Source organism: Polypterus senegalus, chromosome 3 (genome assembly GCF_016835505.1).
Source record: "Polypterus senegalus isolate Bchr_013 chromosome 3, ASM1683550v1, whole genome shotgun sequence".
NCBI lineage: Eukaryota > Metazoa > Chordata > Cladistia > Polypteriformes > Polypteridae > Polypterus > Polypterus senegalus.
Window position 1 is genome coordinate 126121029 of NC_053156.1, and position 17941 is coordinate 126138969.

The 17941-nt window shown below is 40.3% G+C and overlaps 1 protein-coding gene across 1 annotated transcript in view; it reads left to right on the forward strand.

Moving 5' to 3' along the window:
• The window catches only part of LOC120525527 (forkhead box protein O3-like), a 196147-nt gene that overhangs the window by 152258 nt on the left and 25948 nt on the right, over nucleotides 1–17941 (forward strand). Inside the window, exon 2 of the mRNA XM_039747897.1 lies at nucleotides 2139–3619. Coding sequence (XP_039603831.1) covers nucleotides 2139–3578 — 1440 coding nt within the window. The 3' untranslated portion in view covers nucleotides 3579–3619. The remainder of the gene's footprint in view (nucleotides 1–2138; nucleotides 3620–17941) is intronic.

Genomic DNA, 17941 nt, shown 5'->3' on the forward strand with positions numbered 1-17941 from the left:
TTTGGCCCTTTGTAGGTTTTAGTAACTCCACTGACATGTTGTATGTTGCATGTCGATTAGCACATTGAAGTAAGAATTTCACTGTACTCTGTACACATGAAAATAATAACCCTATAAACATCCTTTGTTGGGGCTTTTTTACACAGCAGTAGTTGACTAATAGACACACCTAAAGTGCTGCCTAAACTTTTTTATATTTTTTACTTGTACAAATGTCTAACTAAACTTAATTAGTTTAACTAAACTAATACTCCCTAAAGAAACCCATTTAATATTCGAGGCTGTCTTAAATAACTTATAAACACAGGCCATCCCATTCTGTGGATGTAAGAGCTACTGTAATGTGTGTTGTCTTCAGTTTTCTTTTTAGTAGTTCAAAAATGTTGTCATATTTTATATGTCCATTTTGAAATATGAAAGGTAACCTATTACTAGATTCCTCCTCTTTTGTTTTTGTTATCTAGAAATAAACAGTAGGGCTGTCAAACTCCAAAGGCATTTTCCTGCAGTTAGGGGCTAACATCTTCTCTCCTATTGTCAACTTGACACTTGGCATATTTGCTGTTATATAATTATCTGCTGACACGTAATAAAGTCAAATGTTTCAGGGTTTGAACTGAAAATGCATGTTGTTTTGAACAACCTTCTCATTTTTTGATATAAGAATGGTTTCCTCCTCTCAGACACTCCATACAGAGTGCAACACTAGATGGCACTTTAAATAGTCCTTGACCCGGAAGTACTTCTGTCCTTCTGAGCATGTGACTGGCTAGCACTTCTGGGTCTAATGAAGAACTGACATTTTCTTCAGCCCGGAAGTACTTCTCGGTTTCCGTCCTCGTGACTACCTTATGCTTCTGGACTATGAGGAAAGTATGAATCCCCAGGTTCTTCAACAGCTCCCCTTGGTGGCACCCAACAGGGCTGAGAAACTGAACTCCAAGTCCCAGGATGTCCTGTGGGAATGTAGGGCACCGCTACACTCCAGAGGGACCTGCCATCTAGCATTTTGGGGGAGGCAGTGTCGGCAAGTAGCTGCTTTCCCCCATCCTTCCATTCCAGGGGTGTCCCGGCCGGGTTGAGCTGCAGGCCGTCCAGACGTGGTGGCGGATTTTTAACAGGATTTCAGAGGGCATGTATTTGATCAGGGATACATACCTCTAGATAGTTTTTTCTTGGGTTGATCACATTAAACATCTTCAGAAAATGCAGGGATATGTTTATTCCATCTTGTTTCTTGCTTAATGAATGATGTGCTGGACAACCTGAACATATTTGTTTGTACGCGTGGTCTGTGGTATGCCGCCATCCTGTTTAGCATCTTGTTTTCCACAGTGAATTCTGCAACGCTGACTAGATAAGGTGATTACAGAAGGAACAGACAGATGAATAGTTTTTTAGAATAACTTGGTGTGCGGCAAACAGAATAATATAAAAATCATTTTTAAAGGGGGACAGTCATGATTTTGTGTCTATTAGGAGAGAAATACTCTTTCATGTAGGAGCTTTGGAAAAAAAATCACAGCGTGAAACGCTGCAGCTGTTTTTGTGATAAATCGGCGGCAGGAAAGAGCAGATCCGTGATGTCACTGGGCTAGCATTGCGTTTGGGGATGAACTCAGAAACACAAGAATCAGCGTGACGGTTAGGGTGCAGACTGGCTAAGTAAGCACAGCTTTTCGAATGATGCTGCCTTCATTCTTGGGAGTTCTGTTCTTCCCCCAATTCATTAATAGATCAGCAACAATTTGGTCTTTTCTGGTGATTTATATGAAAATGGCTACATTGTTTCACTCCATGATTTTATCAAAGCTTACGTATAAAAGAGTAGTTTTTGCTATTAAAAACACTACTATTTCCCCTTTACAAAAGCAATTTTATCACTTTAAGTTTATCCAGCCCTTAAAGAAACATTTCTTGTTTCTGTGTGAAAGTATGTGAATGGGTGTATGTTGTGTGAGGCCTGCATTGGAGTGTCATCCTATCCATGAATTGATTCCTGTCTTGCACCCAATGTTACCACAGCAGGATCCAGCTACCCTGAATTGGATTAAGTGAATTGTTTATTATTATGTAATGCTTATAATAAAATACCAGTTTGCTTAATAACCCCTTTTTTTTTTTTCTTTTCTCACTAGAACTCCATTCGACACAATCTGTCCTTGCACAGCCGATTTATTCGGGTGCAGAATGAAGGCACGGGGAAAAGCTCCTGGTGGATGATCAACCCAGATGGAGGGAAGGGTGGAAAAGCTCCACGCCGGCGGGCTGTTTCAATGGACAATAGCAACAAATACACTAAAAGTCGCGGACGAGCAACAAAGAAGAAGGCATCTCTGCAGTCAGCTCAGGAAGGAGGTGCTGAGAGCCCAACCAGTCAACTGTCCAAGTGGCCTGGCAGCCCCACGTCACGCAGCAGTGATGAGCTAGATGCTTGGTCTGACTTCCGCTCACGCACCAACTCTAATGCAAGCACTATTAGTGGACGTCTTTCACCAATTTTAGCCAATACTGAGCTGGATGAGGTTCCTGACGATGACTCACCTCTTTCTCCAATGTTGTATTCCAGCCCCAACAGTCTGTCTCCATCCGTCAGTAAGCCATGCCCCGGGGAACTTCCTAGGTTGACAGATTTGGCTGGCACAATGAATCTTAACGATGGACTTACAGAGAACATTATGGATGACCTTCTGGACAATATCAGCTTGACTCCACCTCAGCAGTCCTCTCCAGCAGGCAGCAATAGTAGCAATGGGAGCGGAGGGCTGATGCAGAGAAGTTCCAGCTTTACTTGTGGCTCCAAAACCACTGGTCTGGGTTCATCTTCCAGCAGTTTCAGTAATTCTATCTTTGGACCCTCGCCTCTATCCACTTTGCGCCAGTCACCCATGCAGACAATACAGGAAAACAAGCAAACAACCTTCTCCTGCATTTCCCACTTTGGTAACCAGACTCTTCAGGATTTACTAAGCTCTGACTCCCTTAGTCACAGTGACGTAATGATGACACAGTCAGACCCCCTTATGTCCCAAGCCAGCAGTGCTGTTTCATCACAAAACGCCCGTCGCAATGTCATGCTTCGGAGTGATCCAATGATGTCTTTTGCCGCTACTCAGTCCAACCAAGGAAGCCCAGTTAATCATGGCAGCTTGCATCACCAGCCCCAGTCTCAGAGTTCGCCAATGAGAGGAGGGAGCGGCCACAGCAATTTAGTCAATGGGGGGATCAGCTTGATGAATGAAACCAACAATTTGATTTCTGTCAAGCACCACCTGCAGTCCCCCAGTGGTGGTAATCAATCTATGCAAATTGGCCTTTCAGACTCCAGCATCATCAGTGGTGGAATTAACCATCCTTCCATGAATCAGGAGAAGTTTCCTAGTGACTTGGACCTGGACATCTTCAGTGGCAGTCTTGAGTGTGACATGGACTCAATTATCAGAAATGAGCTGATGGATGCTGATGGCTTGGACTTCAATTTTGATACACTCATCTCTGCTCAGAATGTCGTCACTCTTAACGTAGGAAGCTTCACTGGTACAAAACAAACATCATCACAGAGCTGGGTGCCAGGTTGAAAACCCCACCATTCTATAAGTAGTGAGGATGGACAAACCAGGTGAGCATTTAATACTTAGAAGGGTGAATAGCTCTAAAAATGTCTCCCATTTGGCACAAATGATACACATCAGTTCTGGCACATTTGAAATGTTTTGATATATCTATTAACTTCCTTAGCGTTACATTTTTTCTCAAAAAAACATATAAAAGGCATTGCATTTTCTTAGCTTGAAAATAATATTTTGATTAAATCTCATCTTTGTGCTATAAAACATGGAAAACGCTAAAAGCACTAAGTCAGAAGTGTAGAGGGTGTAATAATGATTCAAATAATAATAATGAATAATAATCTTACATATAAATGTCTACACGTGAACGTGTGTGCGTCTATCTGGCCCGGAAGTGAGAGGTGCAGTCGGGGTAAGAGCTTCACCTCTGAGGAAACAGAAAAATCGCTTAGCCGCTAATAACACAAGCGAGGCCAGCACGTCAACAAATCGAAATCTCAGAAGAAAGACACAGTTGCTTTGACTCCAACATTGGCAAAACGCTATCCCTTTTACTTTTTCTCCCGCCATTAATGCACAAGCGATGTGAACACGTCAGCAAAACGAATCCTCCTAGGAGAGAGATGCCCAGGGTAGTTCCTTTCAGTTACCTGACATCTCTACATTTCAATTATTTTTCTGATGATTTCAATAGTTTCTATGATCCCGTGCTGGCTTACACAGCTAGTAATAATATAAACAGCACAATGCACATGTTTGAGTGATGTGAGTGTCACTTTTTCGAATTCCCAGAATCACTTCACTGACCATTTCAATCTCACTGCCTGAAGACACATTCAATTCGTCATCACTGCTTTTGCGCCTACACCACTGTTCGGGTAATGCTCAGGCCTGACGTTTACACAAGACAATGCATGGAACTAATGCTGTTGACACTTTTACAGCCCAAGTAAACCTCGGGTCTTAACACGAGATGCATCTATACTGTTGCTGAGGTGATGCTCGGGTCTAATGCTACCTATGTTAAGCAAGTGATCTTCATATTTTCTTTGTTACTAGACATCTTTTACTGCACTTAACTAGAAAGGTTGCCCATTTAAAAATATGTTAGCTTGAATAGATTTGCAAAATGAAGTTGTTAAATTTTACTTTGTCTGCTATTGCTCAAGGAGCCTCATGAACGATGGAGAAACTGTGGCCTATAAGCCCCATACACTCTCTCACATGCAACGTAAATGTTAAATAAGGCAAGATTGAAAAGTAGCTTAATTTTGTAATGATTACTTCAAAGAAGCAAAAAACCATTTCTAGAGGCTGTATTTTTAACATTAATATATTTGAGCTAGAAGTTTCATTCATACAATCATTAGCAGAGATTTCAATTAGAATGTTTCTCTTCTACACCAACCGTCACAGCAATTGCTAGTATTTTTTGGAATGGAAATCATTTGTCACTATAATATCTGGTTTATAGACAGCAAACGTATTACTCAGCAGCTGGATATTTAAGGGTTTGAATAATAATGTAAATTTGAAGTGTTCAAGTATAAGAGAATTCTTGCAATTGCTTGCAAAGAATGTACTTTCTCGTGTAAAATGGACAGTAGAATAAAAAGCCTAAATGACAAAATTCCTTGTTATTGAGAGGTAGTGGCTTTCTGTTATATTACTGATTGAAATGTGGCACTCTCAAAGTTTCTTTTGGCTATTTTCAACATTCTAATGTTTATTAGCGATCCTGAGATATGTTAAAAAAGAATTTCTCTCTTACTTAACCAAAGAAGATGTCAACATTAAATAGAAAGCACTATGAAAGAGCCATCCAGGTTATGAAAAGGTTTTAAAATGTAATAATTTGTCAACTTGCTTTTATAATTTATAGGTGGATAATGAAATTTCTAGGTAATCCCTCTTAGTGTTTCTACATTAACATTCCCGTTTGAGATGTCCTGACCATTTTTGACTTCACTCTCTGTGACATTCAGTGGTAAACACAAATCAGGTTTCTGTGTCAAGCCTGAGTCATGACAGCCTAGGGAGTTAAGAATTAGAACTCCGTTTCTTCCCTGTGCCTCTATCTTAACATTGTCACGCAAGCTTATTCAGCAATACCTGGAGTCTCAACAGGGCAACACGCTTCATGGGTCTTGCATTCCTGAACTACAAACACAAGATAAGTCTTGGATATTTTTCAAAGAGCCTGACAGGTTCACCCTTAAGGGATACTTTGAGTTGCAAAACAAAAAAAAAAAGTTTAACCCTTCAATGAGGATGAACTCTGTAGTAATAAAAATTATGCACGATCAGATCGTAATTATAACTGGTTATATGTAGTAAACTGTATATGATTCCTGAAAACAGCAAAGTTTTGATTGGAGACATTTATTTTAATGTTCTTATTCAGACTGTCGGTCAAGTTCCTACCTCATGCTTGCAATTTGTGAGAGCATGAGAAGAAAAGCTTCACTCAACTCGGCTAAATGCTACCTGGAGATGGCCATCTTTCAAAACATACATGCACTGATATTGTTAAATATACCATCAGTTCTTCCTATAATACAGTATTTGTATTTAGCTGCTGCACTACGGCCATTTTTTTCTAAAACATTATGTAATAGTAGTAGAAGTAGGATTGTCACACACTCAGAGTACAGAGAAATTCCAACTTGTCAGCCTTTACAGCTCATTGTTCTGATCCAGAATTGATTGTTTAAAGTGGAGAGCATTGATCAGTTTATAGATGACAGAAATTAATTTATAGTGAAAACAGGGTGGAGGTGGCATGACAGAAACAGACACAAAGGCTGGTAAAGCAAAGCATAAAATTCATCAACACATTCTTGGAGTATGAGGAAACTAGGCATTCAGGGATAATTTAAAAAATGGACAGTGTGTAAGTGTTAATTATCCATGAATACTGTACCTGAATAAGAAACAGTTTAGGGGTCAAGGTTTGCAATTTCCCACCCTAGAGGCTGTACCTGAGACCCAGTCCAGACCAAAATGGATACATTTTGCATTTCCATTTATTTGCTTGACAGAGGCTTTTATCCAAAGTGACTTACAAAGAGGTAAACAATTGAGTAACATTAGGCTAGGGCCTGTTTGATCAGCAGGTGTAATAGGACGGGTAATAAAAGTTGATTGTCACAAGTGAAAAGATGTAATAACTCCATCCATCCATCCATCCATTATCCAACCCGTTATATCCTAACTACAGGGTCATGGGGGTCTGCTGGAGCCAATCTCAGCCAACACAGGGCACAAGGCAGGAAACAAACCCTGGGCAGGACGCCCGCCCACCACAGGGCACACACACACACACACCCCACACACTAAGCACACACTAGGGACAATTGAGAATCACCGATGTAATAACTCATGCATTTACAATCATAGACAATAATCAATAAAGCAAACAAATTAACCAAGAATGTGAAGTAGTGCAGACCAAAGTTTTTTTTTCTTTCTTTGTCAATTTGACAGATATTTATATAACAGAAGGGTCTTCAATCATTTCTTAAATAGTCAGCAGTATGGATGGAGGTGGGCAGCCTGTTCCACCAGCTCAGAACCATACAGGAGAAGAGTCTGGATTGAGACTTGATGCCCCACAGAGATGGCATCACCAGACGCTGTTCACTGGCAGACCTGAGTGGGCGAGAAGGAGCATAGCACCTCGCCAGTGTCTGCATATATGCAGGTGCAGACCGCCTGACTACTCTGTAGGCTAATTAGGATAAATTTATCTGGACCCCTGGTCCATATTTTCCAAAAATTTTGACAACTTTATACTTGTTTGTGAAAGCAGCTGCTTTTAATTGTCTGTCCCCATAAGTCCTTTTATCCTCATTCTTTCAGCATTTTGATTTACTTACCAAAAAGTACTCTTTGGAATGCCAGTTTGGGTGATAAACTTTTAGAACATGATGTGAAAGTGGTAGTAGACACAAAACGTTTTTCTAGTGGAAACAGAGTTTTCACATTTATTTGTGTTAGTGTGGACTCAGTGTAAGATTTCTTTCAACAAAGTTTTTCGTTGTGTGAAATCTTGGATTTCACATGAATTCATCGCTTTGCCTCATTCACCTTTGTGATCACTCCGTGTTGTTACCCTTATTAGTGCTAACACTTGGCTCCAGAGACCTTGGCCTAGTCACTGTGTAGTAAGTTTATGTATCAGGTAGGCCTCCTCTGGACATTCTCAGATCTTCCCATAACCAAACACGTTGGCTTGTTTATTGGACGCTAGAAAAACATTTATCAAATATAATCATAGTACTTCATTTATTCTATATTAAAATAAACAGATATCTGTCAAAACCAAGTGTGCTAATGTTAAATATAAAGAACTGGTTAGCTGAAACTGTTAGCATACTGCCACAAGAAAGTTAACACACTTATCTTTAGCCTTTGTAAACTTTTGATGCTTTTTAACAGTAAATGTTCCGTTGTTAAAGCGATTTTTGAAAGCAAGAGTAGAGAAGTGTAATAAACACAATACATTGCTGGGTAAGTGGAAGTAGGTTCACTTCTTGATGTGTCACTTACGTATTTTGTAAAAAAAGTGCTTATTGCTTGTTATGTAAATTTATGAGTAATGACTACTATATAAAATGAAACAAAACTAAGGATGTTGCTGAGTGTCTTGTAGTTTGGGGGAAAAAATTGTAGGCTATTTCACTACTAATCTTGTGTTTCAGTTGTTTGAAAGTATTTAGACTCTTTGGTTAACGCTGTTTACTTATACCTCCAAGGAACTAGTGTTAATTTTGGACCGAGATGCTGACTATGGGTCTTCCAGGTTCCTCTAATATCCCAAAGATATGCCAATTAATAAATACCATATATACTTGCATATAAGTCGGGTCTTGAAACCAAACAAATCAATCATAAAATCAGACACCGAATTATACGCCCGTTCAAAAATGCAACACTTATTTGCCTCCTCCAATCTTGCGTCAGTTTCTCAGACGCATGGAATTTTGTTGCAGCAGTGCAGTTACCAATTTCTTTCGCCACTTCAGTGACGTTTAATTGAAAACCAGCTTCATATTTTCTTCTGATCGTACGCTCCATCGTAGATTAGGGAAGCTTTTATGATAAAGGTGTATGAGGGTGTAAGATACAAAAAGCACAAATCAGTGCAAACGTTGCTTCGGAATAGTTGGGGTATTACCTTGTGGTCACGTGGGCACAATAGAGATAGAGAGAGAGAGGTTAGGAGCACACACTGATACAGCGCATTGCTGCACCCACATAGAAATAAAAGGCAGTGTGCTTCCTGGTTGCTCTCTCAGGTGGGAGTTAGCATATCATAAACCCTTGGACCCTTGCGTGAGTTTTCCGCATTCAACTTATATAACTGACATTATAAAATACCAGAAATTATATGGTAAAATCAAGTCCCGACTTATCCGCTGGAGAACTTATCCATGAGTATATACGGTAATTAATAAATTAGGATATTTTTTTGGCCTTTTGTACCCTGTTCTAGTGTTACCATAGGCATCAATTCTTTACGGCCTTCTAATAAAAAAGTGAGTTCAGAAAAAGAGTATTTCTTTTCAAACATTACCATAAAGCTGATTGAATGTAGGGAATAACAGAATTGATAAAGAAGGAACAAACCAAATATAGTGTCATGTGTTGTACATTTCAGCTAATTAAAAAAAATAATAATAATAATAAAAAAAATCATGCCTATATCAGGCAATGCAATAAACAGGTACCTTGCCCTAATCTGGCCTCACGCAACTAGGCTCCCACCTTCATGACTCTCATTTCAATTAAGTGGGTTTGAGATTTAAAAAAAATATAAAATGGTTCATTTCCAGTCACAATGCGATTGTTATGAGAGTAATGCAGCGATACCTCATACAGAGCCTTCTGTTTCTTAAGCTTTTTCTTACCAACTGCAGGATCACAGGGAGCTGAGGCACTCCTGTCAGTGGTTAGTGCTACTGTCCAATATTTCCAGGCACTTGGGTTCAGCTCCTGTCCTGATCACATTCAAACGTGTACTTTAGTTGTCCCGCTGTACCTACAGTATGTGTAGGTTTTCTCCCACATTCAGAGATGTGTATGTTAGATTAGTTTTTAACCCTAAATACAGGAAGCCTGTGGCTCAGTGGTTCCGGGTTTCCTGTCCCTGATCGTGCCAGGATAGAATTTAGCTCCTGGGGTCCAATTATGTTTTGCTTCTTTTTCTGTAACTTAACCATTTTTGCATCTCCACACATGCAATAGTAGCTTTTTTCTAAGGAGGGAAGTAGCTGAGTAACCACATTTGGCTGCACATGTGTCTGAAAGCCCTTTAAACAGGGGCTATTTTTTGACTTTAATTTAAAGAACATGTCTTGACACATTCATCTCCTGGAAAGCAAGCTTGCCCGGAGCTACTCAGTACTTATTGGTGTTTTGTAACTGCTTGTACATCCTGCTGTGTTACACCTTTTAGAATACACAATAAGACTGGCTTCTTTTTCCAAGAGATCTGTTTGTTCAGTAAACTGTGCAGTGTTAAATCAACACAAGTTGGTGACGGCTCAGTGCCAGAGTGCAGAGTATTCACCACACTGCTGCTGCTGCTGTTTCCACACAGGATTACACGTTTTTGAAAGCCCCACACTATATTGATGTGACACTATGTGAGTGCTAATTGAACACTCTCGAGGTCTGACTATTGTGTTAGTAGATTAGTTTGCCACCTTTCCCATTGATTAAACCTTGAAATTGTAAGATATTATTTGTTTCTGCCCAAACTCTTTGTGTTCTTGTGTCTTATATTTGAAAATATTCTCATTATTACTTATGTTTACAGCATTGTAATTTGACATTGCTCATTGTGAAAATCCCTAAATGAGAGAGCAAATTTAAAAGAAGTGCTTTAAATGAATCATTTTTTTGTATTCCTACTTTAAATTTTAGTGATCTTGATGCACTTATATAATGTAAGTTCCCTATTTGCTTACTCATCTTTTGATTATTCCCTGTCACTTGAGCAAAAAAAAAAAGCAGAAACTTCATGATATTGTAAGTGTTCGGTGCTGAACCTGCCTTGTATCACTTATGCCAAGGCTCAACTTTAGTCTGTGACAAAGTACTAATCCGAAATAAACTAGAACTTTTCAAGCAGATTTGATTGGGATAGTACAGTCAGGAAGATCATCCGGTGTAAAATTTTGCCAAATCAATATGCGGACAGATGATCCACTGTGGTAACCCCTGACAGGAGCAGCCGAATGATGAAGATGAAGAAGTGTGGTCATTACATCAATTAAAGTCTATATGAAAAAATAAGAATAATATTACATTCATCTGTTGAAGCAGTTCTTTCTACAATGAAAACTTGCATGGAGCTGTAGCAGCACAGCAGTGATTAGCTATGGATAGAAGAACAATCATGCACACGCCCCACTCTCGCTCATTTAGGGTGTACTCACACTAGGCACATTTGTTACATACCGTACCCAAGTGTAATTGTCCCCCCTCCCTACTCCCTTGCTGGCCAGTGCTTACACTGCGCTTAACGTTCTGGGCCCAGGCATGCTTTCGTCATCACCATGCAGCTTTGTGTAAAGCCAAAACAAGATCCAAAAGCGGAGTGACAGCATGCATGTCAAAATGATTTTTGTTATTTTGAGGTTTTTTTTGGAGTCGTGTAGGACAAGGTAACATTCTGCCTTCTTACAGACTGAGTGTGCAGCACAGCGTTTTGCTGTTCATCATGCTGCACATATGAGAATATTTTTATGGAGGTAAATGATGTTAAGGGAGGAATTTGTAGCTTTTCTTGTCAACTACAATTCACGTTCATGTGTAAGGTGAGAATAAAAACCTGCTTTTAACACATGGTATTGAATGAAATGAGAATTTACTGTGGGACCGCCAACAGATTAGCCAAAGCACACCAACCCCTCCTTGCCTTTCACCTGCATTCCTCCTTGCCTCCAAGCGGTTTGCGCGCCTGCGGCTCCGGGGATGCTGATACGAGCTCTGGGTTGTACAGGGGGGTTAGGTCTTGGGACGTACTCCAGCTGAGTTCGACAAAGGGACGGTTCTGCTTCCCCAGAGTGTGAGACGGCCCTTTGTGTCACCAGAAGCTCTATGAGCTCTGCCATGTTCTTAAACTGTTTACCCCAGACTGGCTGGGTAAAGCCATGGGGTAGCACTTTTAGGAGCAGATAACAGGCTACCTGCTTTATTACGTGGTAGAGTTTGTTCTCAGCTGGTCATAATCACTGCCCTAACATTGCCCAGAAGGACCAGGCTTGTCTGTGAGTTGGCAACTCTGGGTTCGACCTCTCAATTTTTTATTTTTTTCCACCTGACAGTCTGGGGCATCCCTAGGTGGAAATCAGGGTTCTGGTCTCACAGGGGGGCGGACACAGTCCTCCGAGTGAACATAATAAGCCCCATTTTCCTCCTCCCGCCAGGGTAGCCCAACTCTGTGAGCCCCTCCCTCACACTTCCTGGCCTCTCCAGGTTGCCTAGTTAAGTGTACCGGGAGCGGAGCCCGCACCAGGTCTCGCCGAACCACGGGACACCCTTCCTGCCTGAACACTCGGCCCCAGTACGCTCCTACCTTGGTGCATTGCAGGTCCTGCCCCCTTCTATTCCAGGACTTCTCCATCCTGCCGACTACGCCAATGTCGCAAACTCGAGACAGAGTCATATAAAGGTTTGGGGCAGGCACCCATATAATCTGGTTTCCTGGCTGCAAAGTAGTTCTCAATAGATACAGCACTAATGTGCACAACACCGAGTCCAAAACAGAACTGAGGGAATAGGGAAAAGGTGGAGGCTTTTAAAGGGGAAGACAGGAAGTGAAGTCAAAGGGGTCGGGCCATTGGTGCGAGCCCGGACGTGACATCACAGGGGCTGGAGCCGGCAAGGTCTCCTTCCATTGCCTCGGTCCCGGAAGTGGTGTCAAGAGGACCAGGTGGAATCTCCCGTGAATGGTTGGCAGGCAATAGAGAAAAAAAGTCAGTGCACACTGCCACAAGCCGGTATGTCCCGGAACTGTCCTTACTCAAGCCCTTTAGCTGCCTCCCGTGCACATGTGTGTGACACTACATAGTAATCTAAGACTTGTCCCTTCATTGACGTCATGTCTGTGTTCCGTGCTCTGACACATTTAGAGATCACGCTGTTCCCAAATCACACTGAACCATGCTCGGGCCCACCTCTTCCAAGCGGGCCACAGCATAGCACAGTTGGCCCAGCACAGTGCGATCACACTAGCCAAATGAACTAGACTTTGGAGGGGTTATATGAGTTATATGAGTACACCCTTAGAAAAAACTGCAGGTAAAGAGCATCCATCTATTTTTGAGCCCCTCATAATCAAACTTTGGAGTCTTGGAAAGCTGGAGTCTATTCTGGCAGTTTTCAGTTCAAATTAGGAACCAAGCCTGGGTATTGTGTCAGTCCTACATTCATGTTTACTACAACACCAGGTAGTTTAAAGTTTTCATAGCTTTGGAGGATGTATGTGTATTCAGTGACAACATATAAACCGCACACAGAGAGCACTACAGTGTAAACTGGAGCTGTGACGGTGCAGTATTAACTAGATGCCTCATTGACATCTACATCATCACTGACAAGTGATATTGAGGGCTTTTTTTTAATAAATTGTAAAAAATGCATACTTCATTACCAAACACTGTGCATTTTCACAACACACCACTAGATGGTGCTGTATAGATCCCTACTCATTAACTCATTCATACATACGGGGTGGTCCAGATCTAATTATGCAGATCCAGATCATCTGGATGACTTTGATTTATGTGGGGACGATTCCAGTTCGGCGCAAAGACGATTCTTCATGTCATCAGTTTGCACACTTCTCAATGGTCCAGGATTTTTCAGGTGATTTTCTATGTAATAAACTTAATAAATTATAGCGTAGTGAAAATTGCATAATTAGATCTGGACCACCATATACAAATGAAGGCTTTTACATCTTTTATATGCATCTATCCTGATCCACTGTTTGTGTAAATGGCAGGTCAGTCTTAAAAACAGAATACTAAAATGTCTCCGATAAGCCTCACAAAATTTAAGTAGCTGAATGAAAGTCACAACACAACATTGTGATTATATGTGTAACACACATCCAAGCCATGGTGATGGAGCTTCTCTGCAGCTGTTTGTCATCCTTGTTTCAGTGAGCAAGCCACACAGCCAGATGCCTTTTAACAGTAACTGAAGCGTTTCCTCACTAGGTACCAGAAGATACCTGGGCCTGTTAAACATTTGGGGTAACTGGAAAAAGCGCAATTTCAAAAAACAAAGGGAGGCTACATATTAGAAGTCCCTTTTAAAGAGACGGCAAGGGGACCATTGTCAGAGTATTTTTTAAGTTTTTGTAGTGACAACTTGGTTCCCTTTCTGCCTCCACATTTAATTGTTCTCCAGGAATAGCGAGTGGCTGTAACATTAAATGTGAGTTTTTCTGAACATTTTCTGAAAACCATTACTAAGTTAATTTCTGTATTTAAAAAGATATATACTTTGTATTCTACTAAGGGGCTTTGCCCCCTGCTTGCTTTGCTCGCCAACCCCCCCTGGCCTGCACTCCACACCAGCCACTTTGCGTCTCTGCCGCTCACGTATTTGGATTTCACTTTTAATTCTCACGGATACGCCTCTACGTTGGGAAGAAACACTACTTTTCCCTGATGGCAACACGACTTAGACAATCTACAAGTCTCCAACTTAAAGTTTAAATCCAAGCAATATTTTCAATCTCATTTTGCTGTTCTGTTATTTCACCGAGTAATAATTTCCGTTTGTTTGTGCTAATGCGATCTTTGCTATCATTTTTTTGAGACTTTCGAATTTTAGTACTTCCATTCTCTATCTCTAACCTTTTTGTTTTTTGTTTTTGAATTCTTTACAACATTCTACTTTGTCTTCTGCTCTTTGTATTTTATTTCCGGCCCTGGGCATGGTTAAATCTCTTGGCACAAAGTCTCGTCTCGCGGGATGTGAAAGTATCTCTCTGAAAAAGTCACATCTTGTCCCAGGATTTTTTTTTTATTATAATAGAGAGATATGTATTTGCAACTAAGGCACCTGCAAATGCATACAGTAAGAAGATTCTCAGGTTTAAAATGTAAATGTGTTATTGAAGTGTCAGGTGGCATTTTAAACATTAGCAGTCTGCTTGTTTTCACCTCTGCTGCCTGCTGCAGTGCTTCATGGATCCTGTATGCACTAATTTAGAAGAACCTCTAGTATGCTAGCATTCAATGGGTAACAGTCTCATTCTCTGCACATCTCACTGTTTATCTTCTTTATTCTTGTATGTTTGCCATTAATTCCATTAATTACGGCCACTGTCAGAAACGGGTTTGAAAACATGAAGTGGTAGCCCCTCTCTGCAAATTCATCTCCATCCTAATGCACACCCCATGGAAGTAAAGATCACACAAGAGATTAACAGTACAGTGGTAATCTTTCAGATGAAACCAAATGTCCCTTTGTACAATTAGTTTGTGATTGCACAGCAAGTAGCTCCCAGCTTTTGTCTGTCAAGATCTGCACAAAATGTGTCAATGCACATAGGTTTCACAATCTTATTTGAAGTAGTCATTATAAACTGAGGCAGCAAAAAGACATCATTGCTGTCAACATATTGACGTCTATGAGGCATTTACCGCTTTAAGAAATGAAGGAAAAGCCAATTAGTTAGCTGAGCAATAGGCTCACTGGATTTACAGGAGGATCCACACTGGCCAATGAAGTGCCGTGAGGCAGAGAATGATTTGATCAGCACAGTAAAATACAAATTGATACTTCAAACACCTCTAGGAACCATGAGTCACTACGTGTATGGAATGAACTTAGGTTCCACAAGGGCTTTCTTTGAGTACTCAGGATGCCTCCTTCCCAAAGACGTTGTATTATATTAAACAGGCCCAGTATGAGTCAGCATGAGAATGATAAGCCCTCTGATGACCGAGTAGTCCCTGTGGCATTGGTTTCAGCCCAGCTCTGTAGATCATTGTGACCTTGGATTGGACAAATTGAGTTTCGAAAATGGATGGATGATTGATCGATTGATTTTGTGGTTTTGTGCAGTGGTCAAGTATATATGCTATGGCAGAACTACATCTCTTACAGAAATCTGGAGAAGACATAATGCTATGGAATAAGGTTATAGTCATGTTAACCAGGTTATAAAAAAAAAAGAAAGAAAAATGAAGTACTTTTTAGGGCAGCAAAAAAATATATATATATCCCTTCAGGTTATAATAAATCTTTAAAAAACACTCTTGTAGAATTCTTAAAACTACATTTTCAGTGGCAGCAGCATGGTTAATGACTTGATTCATAGCTGGCATTGTTTTTTCTTTTTTTCTTACTACTCTCATGGAGTGGGATAATTATGGTTGGTTGACTGCCAGTAGAATCTTATCTCTGTCATCTGCTTTACTGTGGGCTCCGGAGTGCACATTCAGACATGCAGAAGGTACACTAAACACTGCAATAATGAAGAACTGATTACAGTGATTAGGGATTTCTTTCTTTTTTTCTTTTTAAATGACAGATATGACAAGAAAGAAAAGGTTGCTTCAAATCTATGTTAGAAAGCCCCGTGCTTTATTTAGGATTTTCTTATCTGGCCTGAATAGCTCTGCTTACCCGGCCTGCACAATTCAGTATCTGCTCACTTATCTCTTTGTTGCTTTTTCTTTCTGTTGTTTTATTTTTAAACCTTCCACTGCCCACGTAACTCCTTGCTGTGCATTACTTTTTTACTGTCTTAAGAAGCCCTGAGTGTTTTAATGGGGTATAATTTGCACAGTAGTGTAAGTATTGTAACGGATTAGGTCAATAGTAGGGATCATCTACCTCATTCCAGAATACATTTGTGACACTGATTGTTTGGAAATTCACTGCTGGATACAATTCTAATTCAGATGGAGGGTTTTAAAAATGAATATACAGGCAAACATCAGGAAAATACCTGCACTTGAATTCTCAGAAAGTACCTATTTTTGTCATTTTCAGATGTTTTGTAGGCGTCATGGTGGTGCAGTGCTGTCATTTTATAGCTCCAGGGTTCAGTTCCTGGATGGGACAGAGTGTGTTTGTAAATAACTTGAAGTTCCTCCTGCAACCAGATTAGTTTTATTCTGCTAGTCCAATTTCCTAAATGTATGCATGTTAGATGAATTATTGTATGTAATGGGGCATGTTGAACATGCTTGAGATATATTGAAGTCCCATCTAGAGAAGGACCCTGCCTTGTGCCTGATGCTGCTGGAATAGGCTCCTGACCCTGAATTAGATTAAATGGGTTTATGACCTGGAATGGGACCGGCACATTAGCCAGTCAGTTGGTGGACGGGTCTGTGTAATTGGTGATTACAATGAAAATTTGGGGTGCTCACAGTTCTCGAGTTTTAGTGAGTTGACCGTGTTCATTTCAAAAGCATGAACACAATCATTTACAGATTTCTGGGCTTTTTATTTAAAACAAGAGACCAAAATAACCATCCAGCACTGAATCAACGGCCAAATTTGTAATGTAGAGATATAATAAAAGCTCCCATTATGTACAAACCGTAGGCTTCTCAGGGATAGGGAACATGAGTGCCTGTAGTCAAGTCCAAGTGGCTTAAGATTTTAATGTTCAAAATTGCTGTGTTGCTGTTACACATAAATATAAATAGTGCATACAGGAATTTTTGAGTGCCGATCTTGACCTTATTAGAGTAAAGCTCAAACATGTTCTAAGAGGAACAGTAGTTCAAATCCAAACTCTGCGACTGTCCGTGTCAATTTTGCACATTATCCTAATATCTTTGTGGGTTCTCCTTCCACACTCAAAAAACATTCACTGGCAACTCTAAATATGCCCCATGAGTGACTGTGGGGGCTTGTGTGTGTATACCCTGTGATGGAGTGGCAACCAATCCATGGTGCATTCCTGCCATATTGACCATAAGTAATGTAGATCCAGTAAGAACCCTTCTGAAAATAAACTATTATAAACTATTATATATATATATTTTATGAAAAGATTCAAAAGGGGCAACTAAGAGTGGTGTCTTAAAGGGATAGAAGTCATATTAAAAATAAAGTCACCGCTGAATGAATAGTACAGCAAAAAAAAAAAGTTTCACTAAAGTAAATAATACAGTTATACAAGAGCAGCTTAGCACTTACACTACACTGAAATTTTAAAGACTAATAAAGAGCAAGTAAGAAAATGAGTAATACAATAAGAACCAATTCATGAGGAACGTGCCCATTTGTTTGTCAGTTTTCTGAACCTGTGTATTTATTCCTATACGGGGCCATGGGTGGCTTCAACATCTTTGGAATGGGAGGACACTGAAGTGCTAAGT